The sequence below is a fragment of the Halichoerus grypus genome, chromosome 14 (genome assembly GCF_964656455.1).
Source record: "Halichoerus grypus chromosome 14, mHalGry1.hap1.1, whole genome shotgun sequence".
In the NCBI taxonomy this organism is placed as follows: Eukaryota; Metazoa; Chordata; class Mammalia; order Carnivora; family Phocidae; genus Halichoerus; species Halichoerus grypus.
In genome coordinates, this window is record NC_135725.1 from 4982145 (window position 1) to 5002181 (window position 20037).

At 42.8% G+C, this 20037-nt stretch overlaps 1 protein-coding gene across 3 annotated transcripts in view; it reads left to right on the top strand.

Annotated features, from left to right (window-relative positions):
- LOC118527586 (contactin-associated protein-like 3) overlaps nucleotides 1-20037 on the top strand; it is a 180533-nt gene that overhangs the window by 34427 nt on the left and 126069 nt on the right. For all 3 annotated transcript variants that reach the window (XM_078062282.1, XM_078062284.1, XM_078062283.1), the window contains exon 3: nucleotides 4270-4463. In XM_078062282.1, the coding sequence (XP_077918408.1) occupies nucleotides 4270-4463 (194 nt within the window). The remainder of the gene's footprint in view (nucleotides 1-4269; nucleotides 4464-20037) is intronic.

Consider the following 20037-nt stretch of genomic DNA (forward strand, 5'->3'; position numbering starts at 1 on the left):
TGAACACATATTTTTATTTAACTTCTGAAGGGTCTGTTTACAAGGCCATTTTAGGGTATCTTCACATTGCACAGGAATGCGGTTTACAATTAGACAGCTGCCGCTGACTTTTCCCTTCTGGATGCGTTTTGTGGGAAACGTCCTGTCCCCCCCGCTCAGGCTGCTAGCAGAGTGCAGGAAGCCACGGGAAGGGAAGCAGAGCACACCTAGGCAAGCCCAGAGGCAGGGTTTCTGGGCTTACTCCATCCCGATAGCTAGAAATGCTACCAGGAGGTAGCTGGAATTGCCTCCTAAGGAATCAGAACTGCAGCAAATGCTTTAATCCCCCCAGTAACATGGGCAGGGTCTGACCCAGGCTTCAGCGTGTGCAGCGTGAGGACCTCTGAGTGGGGAGGTCAGGGGGGCACCCACCCATGGAGCCCGTCTGCCTGCCGGGCCGCCTTTCCTGGGGATGTCAGTCATCTCCCTGGGGAAGGAAGCAAGGGGTTCCTGCTTCTCTCCTGCTCTTCCCTCGCACGCTGGGCCCCGGCTGGAACTTGGAGTAAATCTTCTGTGGACTGAGATGCGTGTAAGTGAGGAAAGAGCACCCATCGCTGGATGAGATCCCATTTGGGACAATGGAGTAATGATCGTGGGGGGAGACTTCCCTTGGCAACAATTGCAGCTTAGCCATTTATCTGCTCTGCATATAGATGCCCTGAGGATGGGTAGGTCTGTTCACTTCAAATTAACCCACTTGACTTTTGTTTCCATGGGTATCTTTTTTTTTTTTTCTTTTCCAAATTCAAGTTAGTTAACATATAGCGTAGTATTAGTTTCAGCGGTAGAATTTAGTGATTCATCAGTTGCATACAATACCCTGTGCTCATTCCATCGTGTGCCCTCCTTAATGCCCATCTCCCAGTGACCCCATCCCCTCACCACCCTCCCCTCCAGCAACCCTCAGTTAGTTCCATAGAGTTAAGAGTCTCTCACAGTTTGCTGCTCTGGTATTTGTTGAAGGTTGAAGAAGGCATAAGCTTTGGCTTTTCTCCCCCAGGTAATGTTCTTCTCTGTGTAAAGCCAACAGTTTGTGAGAGCGCATGCCCTGTGACCACCAGGAGCCGTGGTCACTGTCATCGTGATCAGTGGGCAGAGTAATTGAGGCCCCGCTGAGAGTTTCCCATTCAACCTTTCCTCTCCCCGAGGACTCGTCCCTGCCTGTGTCTGAGCCAACCAAAGGCAGGGGAAGCAGTCACACAGGATTAACTAGAAACAGAAACCTTGCGACAGATCGATATAAAATACAGTCTGGTTGGTGGTCAGCAAACAATACTGGGTAACTGATAAACTGCACGGTCTTACCTCTATCTGGTGTGAAGTGGCAGGCAACAGACCCTTCAGTAATAAGGTGACTGGAAAGCTCAGCACCTGGGCTGTGGCCCCTCATTCACCTAGAAGCCACGGCGGTGACAGCCCCTTGTCTTCAGTGCACGGCAATCGATGGGAGAGAAAACACTGGGTGCTTAACACATCCTCCCGCCGCATCCTCCTTACAGCACCAAAGCGCCACATTTTCCTGAGGAGTGAGAAGGATGTTTCGTGTGGGGTGACCTCCCAGGCACTGGGACTTTGTTCTGTGCAAGTGGGCCCCCCTTGGATAGATTTTCCTTTGTACACATTTTGACACTTTATTCAGGAAGTGGCGGAGGTGGGAGAGAGGCAGGTGGTGGTGGGAACGCACGGTCCGCAGTGCACATGGGAGGGAATGCCCAGCAGCCCACATCAGCACCCAGCAGTGATCTGGGGACTGCGGGGGACCGTGTTATCCCGCTAAAGCGAATCGCCCCCTGGCATAGGGGATTCTGCTGTTCCATCCCTTGATCACAGCCTCTAGGTAATCAAAGAGCTTAATTTGCACACCATAGCACCTCCTCACTGCAGGTGAGGGATAGGAGATGCTCAGGGTCTTAGCTGCGCGTGTGGAAGCCTGATTGGCAGGTGGGCCGCTGCACCTGTGGGAGAGGCCGGCCCCGAGGCAACATGCTGGAGACACCATGATGTGTTTACTGAACTGTGCTTCTCCACGCGGGTGATGCCATGCGGATGATACTTCCTGGCTTCAAGAGAGATTAAAATTGGCAGGGAAGGATGGCGAAATGTGGGCAAGTGTATCATCAGTACTTCTACAGAACTTTACTACCAACTAGGATGAGCTAGGATACAGGACTTGGAGTAGTTCGTCAGAGATTTGAACTGATCCATAGAGAATTTCAAACGTGGAATCTCCACGTTAAAATGATCAGCTAAATGCCAACGCCTAATTTTTAAGTTTATTTTTGTGACTATTATAAAATCACACCCAGCTGCAGAGTAATGTCCCTCAGACTGTTAGTTAGCTCTCAGAGAGAATACAGAAAGACTTCCATTTATCAACTGTTAGTGGGACCCTCGGACAAAACAGTGGAACCAATCCTGTCATGAGAGGCGAGGAAAGACTGCAAAACTGTCATGGGTTGGGGGACACAGAGGAGACTCAATGTCAAAACAGGATCCTGGGTCAGAAAAATAGAGTTAGTGGGAACACTGGGGAAATCAAAATAAAGTTTATCATTTCATTAATATCGTACCCGTGTAAATATCTTAGTCTTGATACAAGTCCCACGATGACGTAAGATCTTAACTGTGGGGGAAACTGGGTACAAAGTAGACAGGAATCCCCTATATCATGTTTGCAGCTCTTCAGAATACAAAGTTTAAAAATGCATTACAGAACAACCAAAACTGCAGCATATTTGGGCTTCTGGGTCCAAGGAAAAGGCATTGTGCTTGCGGTAGAGTTGAGAGGAAAATTTGGAATATTTGAACAAAGATTCAGTGCGGGAAACCAGGGTAGAAAGAAATGAGAAAGAATCTGGGTTCTAGAGAACTTGTGAGCTTTAGACTTTACTGAAGCTCGTGCATGAACACGTTGTGCGACTAATGGAGGACGTGGTGAAGAAATGTACGTGCCCACCTCCTGGGGACGCCCCACACCCTGATGCAAGCGCCCCACTTCCATTTCCCTCCCAGCCATCCTGTGACCATGTCACACACCTCCTGACATACTCTCAGCCCTACTGGCATTAGCAAACCGAGTGTGGGTGTCAGTAAGAGTTCCTCACGAGAAGACGCTCAATGTCGATCAAGTCTAATGCATTCGATGATCTAATGCATAGACGATCAAGTCTAATGCATTCGACCTCATTATGAGAACCTCAAGTGCGGTGTCAGAACAGTGCCAGAAAAATTGTTTTAAAGACTCCTTTTGTCATATTAGGCATTGTTTACATTACTCGTGTTTTCTAGACACAGATAATTAGCAAAACACCGGTTCCAGAAGGTGTTTCAAGCTTATTTTCCAATTTTTTATTGCTTATTAATTTAAAATCAGAAAATTCAATGTGACATCTAAATCCAAATTCAAAACTCATGTTTCTGTGACACCAGAAGAACAAAATATGTCAATAGCACATCCTCGGGGAGCTCTTAACTTTTCTGTTTCTCATCTGTTTCTCACTGGACCAAACAAAGCATCGTGATTTCTGCTCTGCGGCTATTCTCTCCAATACCTGAGAACGTCCTTATTTACTCGCTCGGGGTTCTCCCTCAGCCTCCCTGCGGCCTCTCAGAGTTCTCCCTCCCTGCACAGAAAAACCTTCACCTCCGTCCCTGCCACGCTGCATTTCAGATCGTTCTTTGAAATGCCTGTTTCTTGCATGAATCTGTAAGCATATCGAGTGTACGGTTTGGCCATCACCACTGTTCTTATCCCAACATTCACTACAGTACTTCCTCATGTTCGGATTCCAGAAATAAGCTTTTCTAGTTCTACCATGGTCTGAATATTTTCCTTTAGGTCCAGCCAAAGGTAAGTCATACATACAGGCCAGTAAAGACACTAGTTTTAAGCTGATATTGCCACATGGTGGGAAACATGGTGTTTAGTTGTCCACCTGTTGCGTGGAACCGGGGGACAGCAGTCAGGGGTTATGAGCTAAAAACCAAAGCAGTTAATGATGAATGTAGGATTCATCTGTTTACTTAACCCGTGGTTTTGAGTGCATGCGTGTGTGTGTGTGTGTGTGTGTGTGTGTGTGTGTGTGTGTAATCATGGGGGGTTATATGTTCTAGAATTTGGAACTATGATTTTCATAAATTTTATTTATGATCCCATTCTTACAGGATAATGTAGCTCTTAAAGAATTCTTTCCCTTTACTATTTTTTCCTGTTTCTATTTCCACTCAAAGGGGCTGGTGGCTGGTCTCCACTTGTGTCAGATAAATACCAGTGGCTGCAGATTGACCTTGGAGAGAGAATGGAGGTCACAGCTGTGGCCACCCAGGGAGGGTACGGGAGCTCTGACTGGGTGACCAGCTACGTCCTCATGTTCAGTGACGGCGGGAGGAACTGGAAGCAGTATCGACGGGAAGAAAGCATCTCGGTATGTTCCTTCACTGAGAGACCTTTGTCAGAGTATGAATTACACCAATTACTCCATGTTGCCGCAAATCTGTCAGATCAAATATAGAGATGGAGTCTCCTAAAGTACTTGAAAATGTTTTCAAGTGAATATAAGACACGTGTGGCATTTTAAAATACGATGCCCATGTATAATTTATGAAATAAGTAAAAGTAAAACAATTCTGTACTGTAGTGAAATATGGAAAAACGTCTTCCCATTATTCCTTAACATAGTGTGAAATTGAAGGAATGAAGTCACATACAACCTACTGTATTTTTTGTTCCATAATCCAGTAGCTGATATCACCTTGCTGTTGTTCAGTTAAGGAAATTCATTCTTCTGAGTCCTCTAATGATTAAGTGAGATTTCTGAAGGACCCCAAACATTTAAAAATACACGTAATGGGCAGTCTCCCTATGGATGATGGCGTGTTGAGGGACAAAGGTCCAGCTCCAGCAGGAACTTGGGCACTTGTGTGGCCCCTTGTAATTCATGGGGGATAGATCTCTAGGATTCTTTGGAATCATAACTACTTTAAATTATCTTACACCGCTGACGTAGTTTCTGCTTCTGATGACATACCCTTGCTTCTTTGAGAAGAATTAAATTTTGCTTGCCTGACTTTTTGAATATTAAAATATATGAAGTTTATTACATATTCAGCATTTGGAGTCTTCAAATCATAGTCTGCCCTGAAGGAGGAGCTCTGAGAGTAGAGTGTGGTAAACATCGGCCTCGTTTGCAGTTGGTTGATGGGGCAATGGATGGAGGGGTGTGGCCTGAAGAAGATTTGTCAGGTGGGGAAGGAATTACTTTCTTCTTATTATTAAAAAAACACTTGGGGCACCTGGGTGGCTCAGTCAGTTGAGCTTCTGACTCTTGGTTTCAGCTCAGGTCATGATCTCAGGGTCCTGGGATCGAGCCCCGCATTGGGCTCTGCATTCAGTGGGGAGTCCGCTTGAGATTCTCTCTCTCCCTCTCCCTCTGGTTCCCCCTCTTCCCCACTCACACGCACTCTCTCTCATGAATAAATAAATCTTTAAAAAAAATACACTTTAACTGCTTGCCAGGGGCTTGGGGAAGGGAGGAATGGAGAATTACTGTTGAATGGGGACAGAGTTTCAGTTTAGAAGATGAGAAAGTTCTGGAGATGCATGGTGGTGATGGTTGCCCAGCAGTGTGATTGTTAATGGTATACAACTGCATGCTTACAAGTGGCCAAAGTGGTAAATTTTATATTATGACTATTTACTCACAATAAAAAATATACAGTTTAGCTTCCATTTAATTTAGGCTAAGGATATTATGTAACTCTTAAAAAATTTTCTTGTCATGGTAAGAGGAAAAGTAGCAGGGAAAAAGCCATTACTTGTTAGCTCGTAGCTTATCTGTAACACTAACAAGCAACAAAATTTTAATACTCGTTGGGTAACAAATTGGCCTCATTTGAACTTCTTTAGAACTCTGTTACTTAGTATAACTTCATAGGTTATGGTCTATTTAATTTTTTATCTCTGGACCTCTTTATAGTTCATCAATAAATGTTGATTTGAATTGAATTTAGAAGTAGTCAGTTGTCTAATATTAGGTAAAAGAACAAAATAGGAGAGAATTTGTGCTTGGGGGGCTGGCTGACTTAAATACCCTAAACATGGCATTTGCCAAATGTGTGATCAGAAGTAGATATTGATGTTGAGCTGATTCTAAGAACACCAGGTCTAAACCAGGGTTAAGGTCAACATTAATTAAGAATGAATAACAGTTAAAGCTTAATGAAGCATCAATTTATATGGAGAACTTTTGTTTCAAATGAAGTCTTGTTTTTTTCGAAATCAGGTGTTAATGCATGCTTATTCTTAGTTGTATTAATCAAGGTTCATATTTTTACCCCCGTCCCGCCCCAATACATGGTTGCAAAATTGTGACAATTCCTGTTTTTCAGCTTAGCAGCTTGGGGTGAACCATATCCAAGCACCACCATCTGGCACCTTGTTTAAAGGAGCCCAGGGGAAGTAAGGGTCAAGAATAGTGGCATTATTGATCCTAGACCACGCAGGTGAGGACGTATGCTTGGACCCGTCAGTCCTACCGGCCATTACTCAGTCAAGACTGGTGTCCCACACCTGGAGAGCTCGCTTACAGAGACCCACCTTCTCCCTCTGTGTCCCGAGCACTTCACGGTGCATGGGCCTAAGCAGAAAGTTGGTAAATGTTTACTAGATGAATGCATGAGTGGAATCTACCTTTTGGCAGGACGCTTCTCTTGAGCTCCCTGCTCTGCCTGGCTTTGAAGCCCTTTGTCTCAGCTCAGGGGTTCTTGAAGCTCCAGTGCGGGCATTCCTTCTGCATTTTGATCTCCTCTAGGAAAGGGACTCATCCTTGCATTTCCTTCAGCCATCACCACAGCTTAAGTGAATTAATCTCTCTGCCCCTGTCTCCGTATATGGCTGACTCTGACCACAGTGAATAGCACTAGTTGATAATTGTGCGATTATACCTACAGTTTCTTGAAGAAGATCAGGCTGATTTGGCTGCTCTCTGGCCCCTCTCACACAGAGTACCTGCTCTTAATCCTAAAGCACAGACCCTCCCAGAGGCTCTACCCATTCTTCAGGTGCTTGTTTTTAATCTATGGATTGCTGCCATTAATTTGAGAGTGAATTTCCTATAACACCCAGTGCTCTATGCGATACATGCCCTCTTTAATACCCATCACTGGGCTAACCCATCCCGCCATTATAGAATTATAAATAATTCTATTGAATAAATTTCTTTTGCCTTGAAAAAATGTGTTATCAGTAGGTCCCCGGGTGAAAATAAAAGAGAAATAGCAAACCATTTGGAACTTTATTCTACTTTGGATAATTTACAGCCTAAACCAAGTAGAAAATGTCGACTAATTAGCGAGGCTAATTACTATTGTATTGAAAGACACAACAACCTTGTAGTGCTCTACGAGAGCAACAAAGGTGACTCCCAAAGATTTAAGGTAGAAGAAATGACAAGAAAATATTGGAAACAAGACAGATGGGATGGGGGGCTGTTTGTTACATCTGCAGTGGTTTATTTATTTGAGAGAAGGAGCTGAGACACCTGCAGCGAAATATTCGCCTTGTTAAATCCGGATCACAGGTACATGTGTGTTTGCTTTTTAACATACGTTTGAAATGTGGCATAACCAAAAAAACCCCCAAATATTGAATTCAGGTTTAAAAGAACCATGGTTACTTGGTATAAATAGAAAAATCATGAGACCCATCCATGATTTCAAAATAAAGAGGGATAAGAACCGTGTCCAATCATGATAAGAACAACTTGAATCAGAAATAAGGAAGAGTGTTTGTGTGCAAGGAAGTAGGCACTCTGCTAAGTAGGAAGCTTTGCTGGGAGCTGAAGTGGAAATTCACCTGACATAGGTTCATACTAGTTCAGTCATTTAAATCGTGTTGGTTTATTTCAGGTCTAGGTGCATACATTTATTACTGAGTAGACAACCCAACAGAGCCAAGCCCCACCTCACAGGGGTGGTTGCAGAAAGGGTCCGTAGGGTCTGCAAGGTCAGACGTGGGGCTTGGGCCAGTGCCAGGCTCACCAGTTCCAAGTTCAGCTCTGAGACCGATTGGTTTATAGCAGAACGGGAGCGACACTTCGACGATTCTGTTATCAGTCACTTCTGTGTACTCAGCCTTGTTGGGGACATGGGTGTCTCCCTCTTAACCATCCAGCTCACCACACACAGCATATTGATCACAGCGACTCTGTACCATACTTCATTGATTGTGCTTACCATTGTGGACCGCGATTGGATTTTCCATACGTGTCTTCCCTTCCTGGGCTCTGAGAGCCATTAGGTCAGCAAGTGATCTCCCCGGAGGCCCAGGCCTATTACGGTTTCTCAATAAAGGGCTGTTGGATTGAATTAAGGGAAAGCTGTTCTCAGACCTCAACCAGATGGGTAGTTAAGGATATGGAAACCTTAGCCAACCATGGGATGCTGTATGCAGTGGGAGGCTTTTGGTGCCAAATCTGAGAGTGAGAAGAAGTTTAACAGTTTCCCCACAAAGCTGTACAAGGATGATGCCCTATTGAGCCTAAGGTGGTCCCATGTGCCTTTAACTGCAGGTCTCAGTGACAATAGAGATAAATGCTGGATTCCATCCATGGAAAACTCAGAGCACCTGGAAAGGTTGAGGCAGAGAAGTACATGAGCCATCTGAGCTGCAACCACAAAGTAACCAGGGGCTCCCCAGAGGCAGGGTGTCCTGTAACAACTGCTTTTGTCAGTGCTCCCTGCTTTATGTGCAGAACTTCCTTCCTTCCTTCCTTCCTTCCTTCCTTCCTTCCTTCCTTCCTTCCTTCCTTCCTTTCTTCCTTCCTTCTTTGTCAATGATAATCCTCCCCAACCCGAAAAGCTTCACTCTGTACTGAAATTGCTTAGACACTCCCTTCTTTCTCATTTCTCACACACTACTCTCTTTTACTCCATTCATTCATCTCGTGCCTATTTCACCTCTATTCTGGAGTCAGGGACTCTGGCTTGTTTCTCTCCCAATCCTTTGTACCTACTTCATTAAAAGCAGGATTTTTTTTTTATTCATTGAAAGAGCACAAAAATAAAAACGCTTTTTGTGTTAAGCAAGAAAAGTGAACGATGGAAAAATTAAATTCTTACCAAAAAAGTTTCTCCAGCAGCGCAGTCATTGAAAGGAAATGCCACTGAGCCGAGTCTCAGGGAGGCAGAAGGCAGGGAAGCTTAGGGAGCATCTCCAGCAGGATCTCCTAGAAATTCTTCCTGCCTGTTGCAACTTGGGCAGCTCAGCTTCAGAGGATGTTGTACTAATAGTTGGTCGCAGATGGAGTGACAATCAACTCTACAATTTCTACAGATACTGTAAATACACAGAATGCATAAGGGTGGTGTGTACTTGGGGCTCTCTGTGGAGGATTTCCTGGGCCTTTCATTTTGACATAAGAAATTCAAAAGTGGCTTGGTGCCAGACTGGTTGGGGTCTTGAGGAGATGGCCCCTGCGTGAGGGGTAGTGGTTGAGACCACTGTTGTGTTCACATCTCCTGATAACTCCTTTGGTTTTATGCCCACCTGCAGTAAGAACAATTTTCTGCCTTTGATGCGAGCACATTTTATGCATTTGTATAGACAAAGGCAGCAATGAAATAAATATTAATATTTTGCAAAAGAGGATGTCAGGTTTTGAGTATTTAAAAAAATGTTAATGTCGCCAGTCTTAAAACTCTGAGATGATGAGAATTTCTGATTAGCAATCCTCAAACTTTCCAGGCATCAGTTCAGAAGCTGGATGTCATCTAAATATTCCCTCAGACTGAGAGAAATATCGGTGTAGACCAGGGGTCTGCAAACTTTTTCTGTAAAGAGACAGATAACAAATATTTTCAGTGTTATAGACCACACAGTCTCTGTTGTGACTATTTAACTCTTCCATTGTGTGAAAGCAGCCACAGGCATTATGTAAATGAACAAGTGTGGCTGTGTTCTAATAAAACTTTATTAACAAAAACATGCAGCCAGCTGCATGTGACTCTGGACTACAGGTTGCTTGATCCCTGGTTTAGTCCATTTTGTATCTATTTAAGGTGTGAGGTAGGGATCCGGGCTTATTGATTTTTTTCCAGATGGCTACCTAGTTGTTCCAGTATCATTTACTGAGCAGTATTAAGCAGGGAATAGTATTAACACTGATGTAAAATAGATGCCTGTTCACCAATTAAATAGATCAGTGCTTCTCCACATTTCTGTCATGAGGGTCCTATGGGTGAGTTGTCTTCATAAATGGGTTGTGTTACTTAGGTAAAAAGTAGTCTTTCCCCTTATTTTTTGTTCATCTCCGGATTAAGTTTTAAACTTCTACTTCTGCCTTATTTCAGAACTTGTCTCAGAGAGAATAAATTTGGGGTTTCCCTTACTTTTGAGAATATGGAGGGCTTTTTAAAAGCACTTATTCCATGTGACCTGAAAAGATGAATGTGTTAAGCCCTCCTCTCTAAGTCTCTATCCTTACATTCTCAAGTTATTAAGTGCATTCTGATAGAGGAGGAAATAATACAAGAGGCATAAAAATTAGAAATGAAGATAAATTATCATTATATGCTCTTTGAGAACATAAGAAACTCTCCTGAGAAATAATTTAAAAAAATAAAATAACTCAGCAATGTACCTCCTTATGAAAGTAATTTCCAAAATTAATTAATTTCTCTTTGTACCTATAAGTAATTAGCTAAAAGATAAAGGAACCATGGACCTCATTTATAATAGAATCACAAACAATACAATTGACAAGAAATGCTCCAATAAATACTTAAGACACCATTAAGGGGTATAAAAGAAAGTGGGATTAATCCCTGTCCTCGGGTATCAAGACTTGATAGTGTAATGATGTATGCTCATCCTAAACTAACCCTGAAATAAAATGAGGTCTTTCTAAATTTCATCTTAAAATGTTTTCATGCATGGGGCGCCTGGGTGGCTCAGTTGGTTAAGCGACTGCCTTCGGCTCAGGTCATGATCCTGGAGTCCCTGGATCGAGTCCCGCATCGGGCTCCCTGCTCGGCAGGGAGCCTGCTTCTCCCTCTGACCCTCCCCCCTCTCATGTGCTCTCTCTCTCTCTCATTCTCTCTGTCTCAAATAAATAAATAAAATCTTTAAAAAAAAAAAAATGTTTTCATGCAGAAATAGCCACAGCGATTGGTAAAAACAACAGCATTAAAGGGAATTATTCCTGTTAAGTTAGTAAAATGCCTTACAAAGTTTAAATCTAGCTGTTTGAAACTACTTAATATTAATATTGTTTATATTAGCATATTAATGCAAAGATTAGTGAAGAAACACAATAGGGTTCATTAATAAATGTATTTATAGAATTAGCAAACAATAAATGTGGCATTTCAAATCAGTGAGAAAAAATGGATTATTCAATAAACGATACTGGACAACCTGGAAAAAATAAATAAAGGTTGATCCCTATTTTATACCTTAAATAGATACAATTTAAAATAAATCAGCCACAGAGAAAGGACTAGATGCAATTAGAAAATGTTTTGTATGGATAATTGGAGAGAGCATGCTAAGCAAAATGGGCGACCCAGATGCTACAAAAGAAAAAACTGATAAATCAGATTAATTTGAAAATGATGTGTGGAAAAAAATGCCATGAGAAGACACCAAACATAAATTGGGGAAAATTTAAATATATATGACAAAGAGTAAGTTTTCTTCATTTATAAAGCATTCTTATAAATAAATGGGTAAGATTTAAAAAATCATTTAAAAACGGGTAAAGATAGAAATAGGCAGTAAAAAATGAAACAGAGAAGTTTATAAATGTGTGAAAAGTTCACTCTCACAAACCTTTAGAGGGTGATTTCCATAAAATCAAATAAAAGTGTCCCAAACACCTGCTGTTTAGCTCTGAAGATGACAATCCCAAAGGAGCAGCACCTTAAATCTACACCAAGTAGAAATTCCGCTTCCGGGAATGAGTCCCATGGGGACACGTGAGCTGCACAGAAAGTGCTTATGAGAACAATGCTCACGTCCTTGTTTCTGGTCACGATCTGGTTCTCTGCCAGTAGATGAGCACATAGATAAAGTATGATACCTCCATTTTATGGAAGGGTATAGCATTACATAGAATGCGTTCCTTTGAAAAGAGGGAGGTAAATCTATTTATTGACGAAGAGCTTTAGGAAACATTATTTTAAAGCAAGGAAAAGTGATGCGTATGTACACTGTGCTCCCATTCAAAGTTCCCGAGATGAACAAATACATACATATGCATGCAAACATTTGGAATAATTCTGGAAAGATACACAACAAATTAGAAATAGCATTTCTCCCTATGGGGAAAGGACTAGAGGCTAAAAATACACAGTAATTGTTATTTTTAAACTACAGGTATATATTGCTGTTCAATTAAGTACTAGGTGTTGAAAGGATTTAAAAAAACAAAGAAAATACAAAATAGTTCTTTTTATTGTGGTAAAAAAACACGTAACATTAAATTTACTATCTTAACCAGTTTTGGGTGTACTGTAGTGTTAAGTATATTCATATTGTTGTGCAACGCATCTCTAGAAGTTTCTCATCTTGTAAAACAGAAGGTCTGAACACACTGAACACAAATTTCCCCTTCCTCCTCTCCCCAGCCGTCAGAAACCACATTTTTACTGTTTCTATGATTTTGACTGCTTTAAATGCTTCGTGTAAGTGGAATCATATAGTATGTGTCCTTTTGTGACCGGCTTATTTCATTCAGCATAATGTCCTTGAGATTCATCCATGTTGTAGCATGTGACAGGATCTCTTTCTTTTTAATGGCTGCATAATATTCCATTGTATTGCTATACCACATTTTGTTTATCTATTGCTATGATCTGAATGTTTGTGTCCCACTCAAATTCATCCACTGTAACCCAAACCCCCAACGGTGATGATGGTATTAGTAGGTGGGACCTTCGGGAGGTGCTTAGGTCATGAGAGTGGAACCCTCTTGAAAATGATAGTGCCTTGTAAAAGAGGCTCAAAGATATCTCTACCCCGTTCTGCCCTGTGAGGACATAGTGAAAGTGTGCAGCCCAGAAGAGGGCCCTCACCTGACCATGTTGGCACACCAGCCTCAGACTTCCAGCCTCCAGAACTGTGAATGGTAAATTTCTGTTGTTTAGAAGGCACCCTGTCTATGGTATTTTGTTCTCCTAGCCTGAACGGACCAAGGTATCAATTCATCCATCAATGGCCACTTGAGTTGCTTCTACCTCTTGGCTATTGTGAATAATACTGCATTGAACATGAGCGTGCACCTGTCTTGTGGAGATCCTGCTTTGAATTTTTTTGGACGTATACCTAGAAGTGTAATTGCTGAATATGGTGATTCCATTTTAAGTTTTTGAGGAAGCTCCAAACTCTTTTCCACAGCGGCTGTACCATTTTGCATTCCCACCAACAGCACACAAGGGTTCTAATTTTTCTGCATCCTCATCTACATAGTGCGTTTGTGTGGTTCTCTTACCCTTGAGATTTGTAAGGAGAGGCAATCCCCCATGGACCTCAAGAGGCCCTAATGTCCTTGCTGGATATGCCAAGAGCTCAAGACCCTGGCTGTGGTTTATGCAGGCTATCCTCAGAGTGTATCAGAATAGCAATCCTGAGAAATGAGGGGCTGCCTCCCCCAGACTAAGTCCAGGTTTGCTTCTGCTCACTCTAAGTGGATCCCCCCAAGCTCCGTGCTCTTGTCCTCTAAAGCAGTAGGACCCTTTGCATCTCTGTGGTACTCAGGAAGGCATGATGAGCTGACCCCTTATTCACAAAGCCATGTCTTCTCTGTCAGGTGAATGGCTTCCAAAATGGCGTCATTTCCCAGCTATTTTCCTGGATGACCATGACCGACATGATGCCCAGGGTCTCCCTGATGGCATTTGGAAACTTTCAGTTACTGACTTTTCTCTTTCATGGTGCTTCTATGCTGGCCTTTCTCCCCAGATTATACCCTTGACATATATTGTGTCAAATCTAAGATCTATAGGCTCGTGGCTAAAAGTCATAAAATTCATGCTTTTTATTACCCATAAAAAAAATTAAAAATATGCTCGCTACTTATTTGAGATTGTCAGCTGAAATGAGGATTTAGGCTTGAGTGTCCTTCATGTAAATAGAATCTTAAGTCATCTCCACTGTGAATGTATTCCTATTATAGGCTTTTTGATGATACAGATAAGAATAAATACTATTCCAATTTAAGGAAAACTTTTTTAGGTGACTTTCTTCTTGCGTATAAAAGGGCAAGCTGCCTCTGGAATTACGGTACAGGGGTCTGCATGGAGATGAGCGTGTCTGCCCTGTGTCTGTCCGCCAAGTGAGCGTCACACCTGAGACACCCACTCCCCTGCCAGTCATTTTCCCAGTTAACGCTGTGCTGTGCTCAGAACTCTGTTTACTTTCTTATTGGCATAATCGTCTTTTTCCTTATGCCCTTGAGGAGAAATCAGTTAAAACTCTCAAAGAGCCCAGTTTTGAAAAAGAATCCAAGGTCAGAGCCCTTTTCCAGAAGGAGCTGTGAGCAAGAAAGGAGAAGGGCAGGCAGCGGAAGTCCCAGAACTTCGCCTCGCATTACGTCTGTGACCAAGAGAGAGAAGTTTAAAATAAATCCCATTTGATGTGCATTAGGCAAATGCACTTTATTTGGATTTGAAGTCCCATCTTCTATTGTGTATGTTTTAATGGTCTTAATCATTCAAACCTGAGTGGCTTATCTTCCTTTCAGAGCTTTGAACATTGTAACGATTCAATAGCCTTCTTTTTTAAAAGAGAGAAGAGAAAATTTTCAGGAGCAGCGGAAAGAGACCCCTGGGGAGCTTGCGTGCATGCTGCAGCAAAAGCTTTATTAGCCAAAGTTCCCACTGAGGGAAAATTCAGACACAGGAAAAGCTCGCAGAAAAGTGTCCCGAAAATGGAATGCAAAGTTACTGTGGTAATGCTTTTTCATCTGTACACCCCCAAATAATAATAAGTGAAATGCTCAATGCATTCATTACATTGCTAATAGATTTTCTACCCTTAAATTAAATAAATCCATTCATTGATTATTTAAGGAAGCTCACAGTGATCTCCTGGCTCTCTTGGAAAACCTGCCTCTCAGACACTCCCGGGCACCTTTAGCGGGAAAGGGATTAAGGCTATCCCTGTAAGACTTTCCTAGGTACTGTTGACTAAGTACCTAGGGCTTAAAACAACAGAAATTTATTCTTGCACAATTCTGGAGGCTAGAAGTCTGAACTCAATCTGTTGACAGGGCCACGCTTCTCCTGAATGGTCTAGGGGAGAATCTTCCATGTCCTTCTCATAGTTTATGATGTTGTTGGCGATTCTTGGGGCCCCTGGCTTGCAGATGCATCACTCCGATGTCTGCCTCTGTCATCACGTGGCATCTTCCTGTGTCTTCATGTCATCTCCCCTCTGCTCTTGTCTCTCCTCTTCTTATAAAGACCCAGTCATATTGGATCAGGGCGCATCCCAATGCCCTCATCTTAACTTGACAATTGCAAAGACCAGATTTCCAAATAAGGTCACATTCACAGGTTCCAGAGTTAGGATTCCAACATACCTCAATGTGACAATGGCCAGGAAGGACAAAGGTGGCTGTAGTCACACGATATTTATTGGACAGGAGGAGAGATACTTTCTCATATTGACGGTTGTGACCATTTTTTGTAAGGGAGGAAGAACAATAATCTGGAATTGACAGGAAATTGAAAAAAAAAAATGCTTTTGGACTCCCTGGCAAATAGAACATGGGAAAATGAGCAAACAGCACCCCCAAGTGCTACATGGAGTAGGACCCAGAAAGGGAAGCTGGTGTGTGAGTCAAGGTGAAGCACGGTGGCTGGCATCTAACATTTGCTGAGTGGTTATTGTGAGCCAGGCATAGTTTCAGACGTTCAAGGTGCATTATATCATTTCATCTTGTTCAACAAGTGTCTTCATGTTACAGAACAAGAAACTGAAGCTCAGAGTTACACAATGGTCAGTTTCGTTGCTACCCTTGAATATTGCTGGATCTGATCAATGCAGTCCTTCATTTTCCTTTTCGTTATTGTTCTTGTTTTCACCTGCTTTGAGATAGCTTCCCAGCACACGCAGAAGAAAGCCTTAGAGAACAGGAGGGAGGAGACATCAGAGATGGTTGTGCTCTTGGTGAGGTAGAAGCAGATCTGGGTCACCCAAGGCTTAGGTTTTGCAGGTGAAGGTGCACCCAAGGACAGTGGTCAGGAAATGTCTGGGGACTTGCTGCCCTCAGGATCCTCAGTGGCATTCCAAAATGATGTGGTTTGGCTACCGTCCCAGCCCAGCCTGTGCCATCTTGTTCAGAGTTCTCACACGGTGCCTCTGCCGATTCTTTCTCTCCGGTGGGAGTGAGATGTAGAGCAGGCATGGCGGTTTCCTCCAGGTTTGGGACCCAGCAAAGAGAGCTGCTCAGCATTGGGAAAACGCGTTGCCTGCCTCATCCAGGGCTGTGGACTCGCTCAGCATCTCGGGGCATCTTGGTTCGGGGAAATGCAAGACAGTGAAGTCTGCCATACTAGACCTGCCTCTGGTTTTCTGTGGCTCTTGTTTGGACACAGCGTCTCTGAGCTCAGTTCTCTCTCTGCCTTTCTGGCTTCCATATCCTTTCTCTCTGAAGCCCCTGTAATAGGAGACCCTCCTCTGCAGCCCTTACACATCTTGTTCTCTGGATCACTCCAAACCCAGAGCCTGGTCCTGGGGAACCACTGCAGGCCAAGAATGAACCCCGAGGAATCGAGAAATCAGGCAAGGGAATGCAGGTGAGAGGCGGCCGGGAGGTCCTGGCACCATCTGCCCGTGCAGAGCCTGCGACGGGCGGCTCGACTGTGCCAGCCTCCCTCCATCCACCCCCGGCTGCGGGCTGGACAGCGCCCCAGATCCCGTGCTCTCCGTTCAGCAGTTCAGTGTCATTTTCAAATCTCATTTTAAGTTTCCTTTCCCATTCACACTTTGCGGCTGAGTGTGCTTCAGTTTTGCTTTCTGCTTTTTTCTCCTGATTTTAGCATTATGACTTCCAAGTTATACTTTTTTTTTTTCCATTTGCTGCTTTCCTCTTAGACATTTTATGTTGTTTGCCAAAGGCTGATTTTGTTACCTCAGTCCTGCTTAGCCTATTTGGCAGCCTCTTGAGATGATCCCTCTCCTGCTTTGTGTTCCCCAAGAAGCGGAGTGGGGACAGGCTCACAGACAGCCTTCTGGGAGAGGCTGCTACCCGTTCTCAGGGCGGAGGGCAGTTTCGGTCAGACCTGGCTGCTCAGCCATATGCACCACACCCGGGAAAATCATAGGGGGGTGGGAGGTGGAGTCTCTGCCTTTATCCTGATGGAATCATGGGATTGTAACTTCCTGTGTTTCAGGGTTTTATTTAGATTCATGATTCAGAGTTCATTAACCTGAAGATGTAAAGGTGTTGGTGCTGAAAACACCTAGATTAAGAGTGGGCATTTTGGGTGCCTGGGTGGCTCAGTCGGTTAAGCGTCCGCCTTCGGCTCGGGTCATGATCCCAGGGTCCTGGGATGGAGTCCTATGTTGGGCTCCCTGCTCAGCAGGGAGCCTGCTTCTCCCTCTGCCCATCCCCCTGCTTGTGCTCTCTCTCTCTCTCAAATAAATAGAATCTTCAAAAAAAAAAGTGGGCATTTTGAGACCCTCACTGTGTGAAGTTGATGGTGGGTGTATTCCCACTGTGTGAGTACAGGTGAGAAATTGTGTCACGCGTTCTGCCACTCTGTGACTCCAAACGAGGCGTGATGGCAGATGGGTCCCGTGTCACTGATGTGAAGTGGGGAATGGGCACGGTGGCAGACGCACAGGGTGACCAGGAGAACTGCACTGGGGTGCTGGGGTGGGTGGGGTTCCCCATCACCCCAGGGAGTTCATGTTTAGGAATTGGGTTTCTCACTGGATCACAAATCAGGCTGGGTCTCATTCACATGAATGAAAGCACACCTTTTGTTTAAATATTTTTTATTGTGGTAAAATATACATCACATAAAAGTTACCTTTGTAACTATTTTTAAGTAGACGGGTCAATGGCATTAAGCATATTCACATTGTGCGTCACTGTTACCACCATCCATCTCCAGAATCCTTTCCATCTTCCCAAACTGACTCACTCCCCTTTAGATACTAATTCCCCATTCCTCCCTTTCTCCAGACCCCGGCACCCACCGTTCCATTTTCTGTCTCTAGGAGTTTGACTCATCTAGCTACCTCATCTAAGTAGCATCATACAATTTTTGTCCTTTTGTGACTGGCGTATCTTACATAGCATATTGTCCTCAAGGTTCATCCATGCTGTGGCATGTGTTGAATTTCCTTCATGTTAAGGCTGAAGAGTGTTCTACTGCATGTATATGCCACAGTTCGTCTATCCACTCATCTGTTGATATATACTTGGGCTGTTTCCACCTTTTGGCTGTAGTGAATAATGTTGCTGTGAATTTTGGTGAACAAATATCTCTTTGAGACCTTGCTTTCAGTTCTTTTGGGTATATACCAAGAAGTGGAATTGCTGGATCATATGGTAATTCTATTTTTAATTTTTTGAAGAACTGTCTGCTTTGCTGCACTGTGTTACATTCCCACCAGCGCACATGGGTTCCAGCTCATCCTCATCAACACATCTTATTTCCCATTAAAAAAAAATAGCCAAAGGGTGTGAAGTGGTATCTCACTGTAGTTTTGATTTGCATTTCCCTAATGACTACTGATATTGAGAATCTTTTCATGTGCTTATTGGGCATTTGTATATCTTCTTTGGATGAATGTCTATTGAAGTACTTTATGCATTTTAAAATCGAGTTGTTTGATTTTTTTTTGTTGGGATGTACGAAGTTTTTTATATATTCTGGATATGAACCCCTAATCAGATATATGATTTGCAAATATTTTCTGTCATTCATGGGTTGCCTTTTCACTCTATTGATAGCATTCTTTGATGCACAAAAGTTTTAATTTTGATGTATTTGAATTTATCTATTTATCTTATGTTGTCTGTGCTTTTAGTGTCATATCCAAGAAATCATCACCAAATTTAATGTGATAAAGCTTTTGTCTTGTTTTTCTTCCCTAAGAGTTTTTATAGCCTTAGGTCTTATGCTGAGGACTTTGATTCATTTTGATATGTTTTTGTATATGGTATAAGGTGAAGGTCCATTCTTATTCCTTTGCATACTAATATCCAATTTTCCCAACATCCGTTGTTGGAAAAACTGTCCTTTCCCTGTTGAATAGTCCTGGCACCCATGTTGAAAATTATTTGTAGATCACTTTGGGAAGCATTGGCATCTTAAAAGTATCAAGTTTTCCCAAACATGAGCATGGTGTGATTTTCCGTTTGTATGTGTCTTCTTTAATTCCTTTCAGCAACATTTTGTAGTTTACAGTGTACAAATCTACTGCCTCTTGGCTAAGATTATTCCAATGTATTTTATTCTTTTTGATGCTGTTGTAAATGGAATTGTTTTCTTAGTTTCCTTTTTAAATTATTCATTGCTAGTGTATTGAATTGCAGCAGATTTTTGTATGTTGCTTTTGATCAACTATCATTGATTAGTTCTAAAATTGTTGTTGTTGTTTTCCTGGAATCTTTAGGGTTTTCTACATATAAGATCATGCCATCTGCAAACAGAGATAATTTTACTTATTTCTTTCCAATTTAGATCCCTTTCATGCCTAATGGTCTGGCTCGTACTTCCAGTATTATGTTTAGTAGAAGTGACAAAATCTGGCATCCCTGTCTTGTTCCTGATCTTAGAGGAGAAGCTTTTAACCCTTCACTGTGGAGTGTGATGCTCACTGTGGGTTTTTTCATATATGTCTCTTATTATATTGACGTAGTTTCTTCTATTCCTAGTCTGTTGAGTGCTTTTATCATGAAAGTGTGCTGAATGTTGTCAAATGCTTTTTCTGCATCAATCGAGATGATCATGTGGCTTTCCTGTCCTTTTGCAATGTGGCAT